The 12,729-nt window shown below is 41.4% G+C and overlaps 1 protein-coding gene across 1 annotated transcript in view; it reads right to left on the minus strand.

Moving 5' to 3' along the window:
* THOC2 (THO complex subunit 2) overlaps positions 1-12,729 on the minus strand; it is an 889,387-nt gene that overhangs the window by 800,695 nt on the left and 75,963 nt on the right. The window contains 2 exon segments of the mRNA XM_053699115.1: positions 2,600-2,651; positions 2,653-2,734. Of these exon segments, the coding sequence (XP_053555090.1) occupies positions 2,600-2,651; positions 2,653-2,734 (134 nt within the window).

The raw sequence follows: 12,729 nt of genomic DNA on the forward strand, positions 1-12,729 counted from the left end.
CCAGCTGAGCTGGAATGAGGGCCGCACCTTCATGTGGACTTAGAAGCAGGCTTTGCCTTTCTAGAAGGCTTGGATTTATTCCAGACTGGAGATGGTTTCCAAACTGAAACTGCTCCTGAGGATGAAGGATCAGGCTTTTGTTCTTTGTTGAAACGGAAAGGAACGAAAACGATTATTAGCCCTGTTTTTACCCTTAGATTTTTTATCCTGTGGTAAAAAAAGTTCCTTTCCCCACCAGTAACAGTTGAGATAATGGAATCCAAACTGAGAACCAAATAATTTGTTACCCTGGAAAGAAATGGAAAGTAGAGTTGATTTAGAAGCCATATCAGCATTCCAAGTTTTTAAGCCATAAAGCTCTTCTAGCTAAAATAGCTAGAGACATAAACCTGACATCAACTCTGATAATATCAAAAATGGCATCACAGATAAAATTATTAGCATGCTGAAGAAGAATAATAATATTATGAGAATCATGATCTGTTACTTGTTGCGCTAAAGTCTCCAACCAAAAAAGTTGAAGCTGCAGCAACATCAGCCAAAGATATAGCAGGTCTAAGAAGATTACCTTAACACAGATAAGCTTTTCTTAGAAAGGATTCAATTTTCCTATCTAAAGGATCTTTAATACGAAGTACCATCTGACGTAGGAATAGTAGTACGTTTAGCAAGGGTAGAAATAGCCCCATCGACTTTAGGGATTTTTGTCCCAAAATTCTAATCTGTCAGACCGGCACAGGATATAATTGCTTAAAAAAAACGTTTAGAAGGAGTAAATGAATTACCCAATTTTTCCATTCTCTGGAAATTACTTCAGAAATAGCATTAGGAACAGGAAAAACTTCTGGAATAACCACAGGAGATTTAAAATACCTTATCTAAAAGTTTAGAATTAGTATCAAGAGGACCAGAATCCTCTATTTCTAAAGCAATTAGTACTTCTTTAAGTAAAGAACGAATAAATTCCATTTTAAATAAATATGAAGATTTATCAGCATCAATCTCTGAGACAGAATCCTCTGAACCAGAAGAGTCATCAGAATCAGAATGATGATGTTCATTTAAATATCATTCTGTAGAGAGAGAAGTTTTTAAAGATTTTTTATGTTTACTAGAAGGGAGAAATAACAGACATAGCCTTCTTGATGGATTCAGAAACAAAATCTCTTATGTTATCAGGAACATTCTGCACCTTAGATGTTGAGGGAACTGCAACAGGCAATGGTACATTACTAAAGTGAAATATTATCTGCTTTTAACAAGTTTGGTCATGACAATTAATACAAACAACAGCCGGAGGAAAGCTACCAAAAGTTTTACAGCAGATACACTTAGCTTTGGTAGTTCCAGCACTAGACAGCGATTTTCCTGAGTATCTTCTGACTCAGATGCAACGTGAGACAGCTTGCAATATGTAACGAGAAAAAACAACATATAAAGCAAAATTGATCAAATTCCTTAAATGACATGTTTCAGGAATGGGGGAAAAAATTGCCAATAAACAAGCTTCTAGTAACCAGAAGCAAAGGAAAAAATGAGACTGAAATAATGTGGAGACAAAAGCGACGCCCATATTTTTTGCGCCAAATAATACGCCCACATCCGGAACGCAGGACATCTTTGGCGCAAAAGGACGTCAAAAAATGACGCAACTTCCGGCGACACGTATGTCGCCGGAAAAAGAAAAGATTTTTTGCGCCAAAAAAGTCTGCGCCAAGAATGACGCAATAAAATGAAGCATTTTCAGCCCCCGCGAGTCCTAACAGCCCACAGGGAAAAAAAGTCAAATTTTTAAGGTAAGAAAAAAATGATTGATTCAAATGCATTATCCCAAATATGAAACTGACTGTCTGAAATAAGGAATGTTGAACATTCTGAGTCAAGGCAAATAAATGTTTGAATACATATATTAGAACTTTATAAATAAAGTGCCCAACCATAGCTTAGAGTGTCACAGAAAATAAGATTTACTTACCCCAGGACACTCATCTACATGTTTGTAGAAAGCCAAACCAGTACTGAAACGAAAATCAGCAGAGGTAATGGTATATAAATAAGAGTATATCGTCGATCTGAAAAGGGATGGTAAGAGATGAATCTCTACGACCGATAACAGAGAACCTATGGAAATAGACCCCGTAGAAGGAGATCACTGTATTCAAATAGGCAATACTCTCCTCACATCCCTCTGACATTCACTTGCACGCTGTGAGGAAAACCGGGCTCCAACTTGCTGCGGAGCGCATATCAACGTAGAATCTAGCTCAAACTTACTTCACCACCTCCCTTGGAGGCAAAGTTTGTAAAAACTGAAGTGTGGGTGTGGTGAGGGGTGTATTTATAGGCATTTTGAGGTTTGGGAAACTTTGCCCCTCCTGGTAGGAATGTATATCCCATACGTCACTAGCTCATGGACTCTTGCTAATTACATGAAAGAAAACATGCTTACTTTATTTTTTTTAGCATAATGGTAGATGAGTACAGGTAAATGACGGTTTAGTAGAAAAAGTTTCAGTTCACTTATTTTTTTATGTTAAAATTTCACGTGTTGGAGTGTAACATAATCTGTATTAGTTTCATTACTCTGAGAGATACTTACCAATCAATGATTTTAGGTTTTCCAGGATTAAATCACTTGTTATGCTTCCAGATTAAATCCTGCCCAAGCTCTGCAATCAGTTTTGCATATCCTTCATTTTCTTCTCTTAATAAATTGAATTTCTGTTGTTTATAACTACAAATTGATAACATAAAACTTAAGTCCATCAACTTAACATAAACATTAATTTAAATACTGGAAAGTATATCAAACTCTTAACTTTCTACATCTTCACTCAACATTGAAAGAGTATATAAAATTAATTCAATTAAATAAAATAAAGCTAGATGCAAACAGATTAATGATAAATAGCACAAATGGTGTATATACATTATTTACCAAGAAAATAAATATTGTGTACTGTCATACTGGGTCCCTATTGTTCATATCATAAATGAGAAAATCTCCTTCATGTTTTGTAGCAAGAAAGTAAAGCCGAAAGATGCACACAGAGGAAATGGAATAAAGTTTTGAAACTGGTCAGATGCATTGTAATCTAAGCCTTTCATTGGAGAAAAGCAGCAGTCAATATGATTCCTTAATGGTGGTCCACAATAGGACAGTGCACCTTAAAACATCTCTCTCCTTTAATGTGTTTCCCAGTATTCAATTTTACCTGATGGGGTTTTACTGAATTGTTTACAAAGGCCTAACATACCTTTATTTTCTCATTTGAAAAAAAGCTGTTTTTGCCTGTGGAAAACCACCTTTGGGTTGCCCATAAAACATTTTGCTCGCACACATCCCTCAACCATACTGCTTGTTTTTACTGACTAAATTTGTAGTGCTTATTAAATTATCGAAATAATCCATGCTACATATCAGAAATAAAGGGTTGTTTAATATATTATAAACTTAACAAAAATGCATTAAAGTTATTCTTTTAAAAGAGCCCTGTTAGGGGGGCGGAGTCTGGCCACGCTTGCAGATGGGCCGCGTTCTAAGAGGGCTCCCAAATCCCAAACCAGTTTTACCCCCCTCTGCCTGACCTTTTTACCCTCAATCCTTACCCATACCTCACCTCTAAGCATCGGCAGTAACCCAATATTTTGGTTAGTGGAGAGAGCTGATCACTTGCCGCACGCCACTTCAGACACATCCCGGTACTAATAGAGGCCTCAGAAGTCACAGCGCCGCGTTAGCGGTTTTCAGCTCAGATGCCCGACGGAAGCAAAGTAGGCACCAACTCACCGCTCTACAGGTATCTTGCCTCACTGACTGTGACAGAGATCCCGGCGGCGAGCGCTTGAGCCATACAGTCCCTACTGCTGCGCAGCCATTGCTGTGTCGCGTGGGCTCGCAACGGAGTGCTCCCAGGCCGTAATAACAGGAACCCACCTGCCAAACACTCAGCAGCTGCACCCTCACTCTGGACCGGTCTGTTGCGGTCCTGGGGATCCTTTTGGCCCAGGTCTTAAGCGAAGGCCACCACATTGTCCTGAGAGCTCGCGATTCTAAACAGGGCCCTTTCACCACCTTGACATAGGCCCGAGCCCTCTCCCAAGGCTTCTCTGGCACGACAGGCCTCACAGCAAAAATAGGGCATGAACACAGGTTCTTAGTGCCCCACTCCTGCCAACTCACTGTGTCCCTGGAGCCTTGCAATTCGAGGCCGACCTGAAAGGCTACACGCAATCTGAAGGACTCAATTTTATCTAGGGCATTTATTTCACCCTAACCTGGACTTGAGGTTCCTCCCTGAGCCTGTCCTCTAATAACCAGCCTTCACCTGGACAGCTTTAGGCCCAGAAATCCCGCTGAGAGAACTGTTCTATGCTAGAACCTGTCGACTACCTACCATTAAGCTAAACAACTACTACTAATATTACTCATCAGGGCCTCTTGAACACCCTCTCACCTGGCCACACAATTATCACCACTATCTGGGTAATGCCGTGCAAAAAACACAACAAGCCAAGCGTACAAAGCACAGGTAAAACTTTGGAACAATACCTCACCCCAAGAGACTCCCCCCCCTGAGCCAATTGACGCCAACATGTCTGACATACAGAAAGTTGTTCAAGATCCTATTCTAGCAAATGACCACTCATTCCTATGTCACCAAACAAGATATCAAACACCTCTCCTCTAAAGAGGACATCCATTAGGTGCTTCAAGAGATGAGATCACTTTTTGGAGACTTAAGAAAAGGACCTGGGCGCTCTGGACCGTAGAGTACAAGCCTTAGAAGATAAAGCAGAACCCCACCAACCTCAAGATACAAAACAATGCTGCAATTATAAGTGATCACGATGACAAGCTTTCTATCCTGAATGAAAAACTATGAGGATCTGGAAAACAGATGCCCGTAGAAACAATTTGAGATTCAGGGGGGTCTCTGAGACAGTTTCACCCTACGCCTTAGAGGGATACTTGCAGGCCCATCTTCAAATCATTAAGTACAGCCCTACGGCCCCAGACATACCTCTAGACAGGGCCCACAGGGCCTTGAGGGAGGCGAAGCCCTCCACCAAAAGCCCCTCCTCGGGATATCATCGTCAGGTTCTCAAGGCTTTAAAGATAAAGAAGACATCCTCTGATACGCTAGACTCAAGAAGAACATCTTTCATGCCCGGGAGAAGAGATCCATATCTACTCTGATCTAAGCTCAGTCGACGCTACAGAAGAGGAGGGAACTCTCCCCATCACTTCTCAGCTAAGAGAACATAAGATCCCTTACAGATGGGGTTTCCCGGTCCTCCATAATAGTGAACTTTAACAACAAAATTATCACTTATAGACCCGGGATCTGATCCAGCTTTTTTTCTACAGAGAACTGTCAATACCTTCCCTATCAGGTTCTGAAGACGATGGCAACTCTGGATCGTGGTGCAGTATAAAGTTTCCAATAATGTTTTTGTTTTCTTTTGCAATCACCTCTCTATCTGCCACGCTGTTCACACCGTTATTACTAGGTTTGAATTTTCTAGTATTAAAGTATTGCATTTTGGGTTTAATTAAGACTGCAGATATCTGTGAACCATCCATATCCTTTATTTGCTGCCCCTAAGTTCCACTTATCTGCACTCTGATTTGGTGAAGTTTTGAGTTACCATTAATTTTTCTTCTCTTTTGTAATCTCTGTTCTGTTTGCCAAGCTAATCATGCTGTTATTACTAGGTTTGAATTCATAGTACTAAAATGTTGCAATTTAGCTTAATTAGAACTGCAGGTACCTTTGAACCAACACTTTCCTTCCTTTGCTGCCCATATATCACTCCGTTATTAACTAGGTTTGATCCCTATAGTACGAAGGTGTCGCATTTTGGTTTAATTAAGACTGCAAGTATCTTTGAACCACCCGTATCCTTTAATTTGCTGCCCCTATGCTCCACATAACAACATTCTGATTTGGGGTAGTTTAGAGTTACCAATAATGTTTTGTTTCTCCTCTGTAATCTCTTTTCTATTTGCCATGTTAATCATTCCGCTATTGCTAGGTTTGAATTCATAGCACTAAAATGTTGCATTTTGGCTTAAGACGTGCAGGTATACTAGCTTGTGTTTCAATTTATGCACTCAGTCTATATATGATGTCAATACTTATTATTGTGCTGCTTGAGTGTCGGTTCTCCCTCTCTCCTTACATGCTCTCACATTTTCCCCCAAACCTTATCTTTCCTATGCCCCCACCTAATACCCCATTAGAGCCATAGGTGAGTAAAGATAACCTATTCCCCTGTCTTTTTTCTGTCACAGGTGCAAAACTCCTAATTAATCACAACCTACTTACCCTGGTCCCACGGGGTTATCTAACTGATCATTTCTATCCAAGACGCCTTAGTTACCCTTTCACTTTGGTTAACCCCCGGGCTTAGCTTCTTCCCTTTTCCCCTTCCTTAATACCTCCATAAGCATCATTCATATGGAGCTCACCTTCCCCCCTTTATTACCCCCACACCTCACCCTCTCTTCCCCCCTCCCTCCATCCCTCCCTCCCCTACCACTAACCTCCCCCCCCTACACTTACCCCCCAAGCCTTTAGTTTTAATCACCTCCCCCTCTATACTCATCCCCCCCACCCCCTAATTTGTCAGGTAGACCACTATCACTTCAATCTTCAGCTACATATATAACTGGTTTTGGGATTACTTCCCCCAACTCAGGTTCTTTCTTTCTTAAATTTATCCAATAACCTTGTATGCCCTATTTCTCTCTACTTAACTTCCCTCGCTTTTAAATACTCTTTTTCTTTCCCACCCCTGACCTCCCTCTATTAATATATCTCTTTTTGCTCCCTTCTCTTTAATACCCTTTTGCTTTCTCTTTTTTTTTTTTTTTTTTGTTTCCCTTCCCCTCCCTTAAATGGCTAAACACAGTAGATTCCAGGATCATACTCTCAAATTAACATCTGTCAATGCCAAGGGACTTAATAGCCCCGGCAAGAGATCTATTGAATACTCTTCCCTTTTGACTCAAGTCAGCTCCTTAGAAAGCTGAACAACAAAAAAGACCTTTCTAATGTACCCCTCAAAACCTGTTTACTTGAAGCTAGATCCTCCCTTAAGAAACACCTCTTAGAAGCCCATCAAAGAAAAGCTCTCTACCTAAGGCAATACTATTTTGATAGAGGCCATAAACCGGGAAAAATTTTAGCCCGCTGTCTTCGCAGGAAAGCAACTAAACACACATATCCACTCCATCTTAACAAAAGATAATGTTGCTCTCAAGAGCGAGTGATCAGATTGGCGTCAGCTTTCCACTCATTTTACTCCAAACTATATAATATAGACGCCCCCTCAAAACAGAGCCACACTCTGACAACTCAGATCCCTCTCTAATTGGAAGAAACTAACCGCGTATTTCGAGGGTCTAAAACTTACCCTCGCTATCGGCAGAACAAGCCCAAAGCCTAGATTCCCCTCATTACTTGTAGAAGAATTAACCCAGGCCATCAAGTGACTCCCATCGGGTAAAAGCCCTGGCCCAGACGGCTTCACCCCCCAGATACTATAAAACCCTCAAAAACACACTGATCCCCCACATGCCCTTATTTTAACGCTTTAAAAGAGAAATACCTCCATCTAACTAGATCCCTGTAATAGGGCTCATGTCACCGTCATTCCAAGCCGGGCAAACCCCACACAAGCGTACGAACACTTCAGACCCATATCCTTAATCAATACCGACATGAAAATATTAGCTAAGGTCCTTGCCAACAGGCTTAATAAGTTCTCTCCCCTCCTCGACCTCATATCTAAAAACCAAGTCGGGTTTGGTCCCGGGGAGGGAGGCGGAGGGACACCACCACTAAGGTGCTAAATCTGATCTCTTATGCCAAAACTGAGGGGATCCCCCTGGTCTTGTTTGCAACAGACGCGGAAAAGGCCTTGATAGGGTCAGATGGTCTTTCTTAAAAAAAGCGATGCAAGAAATGAATTATTCCTGAGGCTTTATTAATATGGACTCTCTCCCTTTATTCGAACCCCAACGCCAGAATAAGGGTCAACAATACCTTATCAGACTCGTTCGACTCAAGAACGGCACAAGACAGGGGTCTGTCCACTCTCCCTTCTCCTGTTTGATATTTCGATAGAGATCCGTTGCACAAAAAAATAAGAGAAAACCAAGCTATCAAAGGGCTCCAGGTAGTGATAATCACCAACAAACAGGCTACTCTTTGCTGGTGATATTTCTCTTCACCCTAACGGAAGCAGAGAGATCTGTACCTGGCCCGTCTTAACGAACTTGAAGCCTACGGCTCTGTTTCCAACTTTAGTCTTAATCGCAGCAAATTCCGAACTCCTTAACATAAAACACCCCACAGCATCAAATCCAACTCCTCAAGAACAATTTCAATATCACAATAGCCAACAGAAACTTAAGTATCAAGGTATCTTCCTTTCAGCCTCCCCACAAGACTTATTTAAACTCAATTATCTCTCCTTAAAACAAACCATCGCTAGCGATTTATCCACATGGAAAAAATAAACCGCTCACTTTGGCTGGGCAGAATAGGGGTGGTCAAAATGAATGTCCTCCCCAGGATTCTGTACATCCTACCAAACGCTTCCTATCCCCCTTCAAAGAGGCTATCTAGAACAGCTCCAAGGATTAATCGAACAATTCATATGGGCGGGGGTTAGGCCGAGAATTCCCCAAAAAACTATGTATCTCCCAAGAGACAGGGGAGGCCTAGGGATACCCAATTTAGTAAATTACAGAAGAGCTATCTTGCTCCAACATATTGTTGAATGGTCTCACAACTCTAATGGTAAGGCCTGGGTAGACCTGGATAGACATATATTTAAACTTAACAATGTGGGGTCTTTGGCCTGGTTCCCCCCAGAACACAGGACCCAGGACCTTGCACAATTATCGAATTGGCCTCAGCAACATTCTCATAATGGGACAAAATATTAGCCACTAGTACCTATATCTCGTCAAGGGCACAGCCCCCTAACATCTTTTGTGGAAAATCCTGACATCCTTACCATAGAATAGGATCCAAAATTAAAAATCCTCACAACCTCACATCAAACTCAATCCACTACCTCATAGACGAAGGAAAGCTTAAATCCCTACAAGCTTACAGGAAACACACGGTGAAATATTCTCTTCCTGGCTTCACTACTCCCAACTCCTCCATTACATTTCCCACCATAAACACAAAAAACCTTTTCAGTAGGGAGCTGACACAGTTCGAGAAAATCTGTTCCTCAGATACCGCTCCTAGGCGACTCAACTCCTTACTCTATAAGATCCTAGGGGTCCCAGAAACAGACACCCTCCCCTCCTACACTGTGGCATGGAGCAGAGAAATTGATGTAGACATCGATGCACAATCATGGCTAAAGGCTTTTGCTGTTACCAGAAGTTCATCGGTTTCAGCTTAAATCCAAGAAATGCACCTAAAATTTCTATGTAGATGGTACCTAACTCCAGCCAGGCTGCACAAAATTTATCCCAAACTCAAAATTTCATGCTGGAGAGGTTGTGGCGATGAGGGTACTCTACACCACATATGGTGCTCTTGCCCGAATCTAAAGATTTCTGGAGGGATATTTCCTCAAGAGGCCTCTGCAATTGTTAAATACACATATCCAGATCGATATTGAGTCCCTTTTTTTCAGATTAATCCCCAAAACCAGCACCGCGGCACACAAAGCTCTCTGGCTGATCATGATAAACGCAGCTAAAAAAATTAATCCCCAGATATTGGAAAACACAAAACACCCCACCCTCCTGGACTGGAAAGCCAGGTATCAGACCTCATTGCCCTTGAAAAATTCCATTATCTCCAAATCCATAACCTAGCTACCCACGAGATGATCCAAGCCATTTGGAACAGATCCATTTAATCCTCCTGGCCATCTCCCTACCCTTTCCCCTCCCCCCCCCCAATTTTTTTTTTTTTTTTTTCCTCTCTTCTTCTTGCCCTCCTCTTCTTTCTAATCTCCCCCCCTTCCCCTCGCCTCTCTCTTCTCCCCTCTCTCCTACTAACACCACTATCTCCTCTGGCACCCTTGTTATTTGTGTTCTATATGCGGTTAAAAGGAGTCAACGCTTTACTACACTTCTTTTCTTTTTCCTTTTTTTTTAACTTCTTCTCATGAAGACTTAACCTCATTGTTCATTTTGCTTTGTTTACCATGTATGTATCATTTCAATTGTTACCCTGAAGAGACTATTCCATATTGCCTGTATTACACTCTATTTTATCTTCAATAAAGCTTGTTTTGGAAAAAAAAAAACAAAAAAAAAAACGCCCTGTTAAATTACTAGAAGAAAAAAACAAAATTTATGCTTACCTGATAAAATGTATTTTTTTCTTGACACGAGTCCACAGATCATTTAATTACTATTGGGATATCACCTCCTGGCCAGCAGGAGGCAGCAAAGAGCACCACAGCAAAGCTGTTAAATATCACCTCCCTTCCCTCCAACCCCAGTCATTCGACAGAAGTAAAGGAGAAAAAGGAAGCAACAAAGGTGCAGAGGTGCCTGAGGTTTATAACAACAAAAAATATCCTGTCATCAAAAACAGGGCGCGGTCGTGGACTCATCGTGTCAAGAAATAAATTTATCAGGTAAGCATAAATTTTGTTTTCTTTCTAATGACACTATGAGTCCACGGATCATCTAATTACTATTGGGAATCAATACCCAAGCTAGAGGACACAGATAATAAGGGAGGGACAAGACCGGGAAACTAAAACAGAAGGCACCACTGCTTGAAGAACTTAAAAAAAGGCTCCCAAAGAAGCCTCAGCGAGGCAAAAGTATCAAACTTATAGAATTTTGAAAAAGTATGTAGAGAGGACCAAGTTGCAGCCTTGCAAATCTGTTCTATAGAAGCTTCATTTTTAATGCCCAGGAAGAGGAAACAGCCCTTGTAGAATGAGCCCGTAACCTTCTCAGGAGGCTGCTGTCCAGCAGTTTCATAGGCGAAGCGAAATGATACTCTTCAGCCACAAAAGAAAGAGAAGTTGCTGTAGCTTTCTGCCCTTTACGTTTCCCAGAGAAAACTACAGAGCAGAAGACTGATGAAAATCCTTAGTCGCCTGTAAATAGAATTTCAGAGCACGAACCACGTTTAGGTTGTGCAGAAGATGTTCCTTATGAGGAGGAGGATTAGGACATAAAGGAGGCACAATAATCTTCTGATTAATGTTCCGATCTGAAACTACTTTAGGAAGAAAACCCAATTTAGTACGTAAAACAACCTTGTCCGAGTGAAAGATAAGATAGGGAGACTCATGCTGTAAAGCCGAGAGTTCAGAGACTCTACGAGCAGAAGAAATAGCAACAAGAAACAAAACCTTCCAAGATAACAACTTAAATATCTAAGGAATGCATAGGTTCAAAAGGAGCCTGCTGAAGAACCTTAAAGGGACATTATACACTCATTTTTTCTTTGCATAAATGTTTTGTAGATTATCTATTTATATAGCCCATAAAGTTGTTTTTTTTAAATAAATGTAAAGTTTTGCTTATTTTTAAATAACATTGCTCTGATTTTCAGACTCCTAACCAAGCCCCAAAGTTTTATGTGAATACCGTCAGCTACCTTCTCCAGCTTGCTCCTGTTTGTGTAAAGGGTCTTTTCATATGCAAAAGAAGGGGGAGGGGGGGAGTGTCTTATTTGCCACTTGCAGTGGGCTTTCCAGCTACCTTTTCAACAGAGCCAAACTGAGAGCTTCTAAGTAAGTTTTTAAACCGTTTTATACTGGATTTTTATATCAGTATCTGTGCATCTTATGCTTTATAGTAGTGTCTATTACATGCAGTTATATGAAAATGAGTGTATACTGTCCCTTTAAGAACAAGATTAAGACTCCAGGGAGGAGTAACAGGCTTGAAAACAGGGCCTGATTCTGACCAAGGCCTGACAGAACGATTGAACATCTGGTACCTCTACAAACGTTTATGTAACAAAATAGATAAGGCAGAAATGTTGACCTTTCAAGGAGCTTGCCGATAACCCCTTCTCCAAACCCTCTTGGAGAAAAAGATAAAATTCTAGGAATCCTCTACTCCAAAAGTAGCCTTTGGAATCGCACCAATACAGATATTTAAGCCAAATCTTATGGTTAATTTTCCTGGTAACAGGCTTGCGAGCCTGAATCATAGCCTCAATGACCTAATCTGAAAAACTATGCTTAGATAAAATTAAGCGTTCTATCTCCAAGCAGCCAGGGTCAGAGAAACTAGATTTGGATGAAGGAAGGGCCCTTGAAGGAGAAGGTCCTTTCTTAGAGGAAGTTTCTAAGGAGGGAGAGATGACATCTCCACTAGGTCTGCATAACAAATCGTGTGAGGCCACGCCGGAGCAATGAGAATCACCGACGCCCTCTCTCTTGCTTGATCCGAGCAATGACCCGAGGAAGGAGATCGAACGGAGGAAATAGGTATGCAAGATTGAAATTGCAAGGAACTGCCAGAGCATCTATCAGAACCGCCTGAGGGTCCCTGGACCTTGACCCATACCCCGGGAGCTTGGCATTCTGACGAGATGCCATGAGATCTAGATCGGGCTATCCCCATTTGAGAATCAACTTGGAAAACACTTACGGATGCAATTCCCATTCCCCCGGGTGAAAGGTCTGTCTGCTCAGAAAATCCGCTTCCAATTGTCCACTCCTGGAATGTGGATCGCAGATAGACGACAGTTGTGGGTCTCCGCCCAC

The sequence above is a fragment of the Bombina bombina genome, chromosome 1 (assembly GCF_027579735.1).
Source record: "Bombina bombina isolate aBomBom1 chromosome 1, aBomBom1.pri, whole genome shotgun sequence".
In the NCBI taxonomy this organism is placed as follows: Eukaryota; Metazoa; Chordata; class Amphibia; order Anura; family Bombinatoridae; genus Bombina; species Bombina bombina.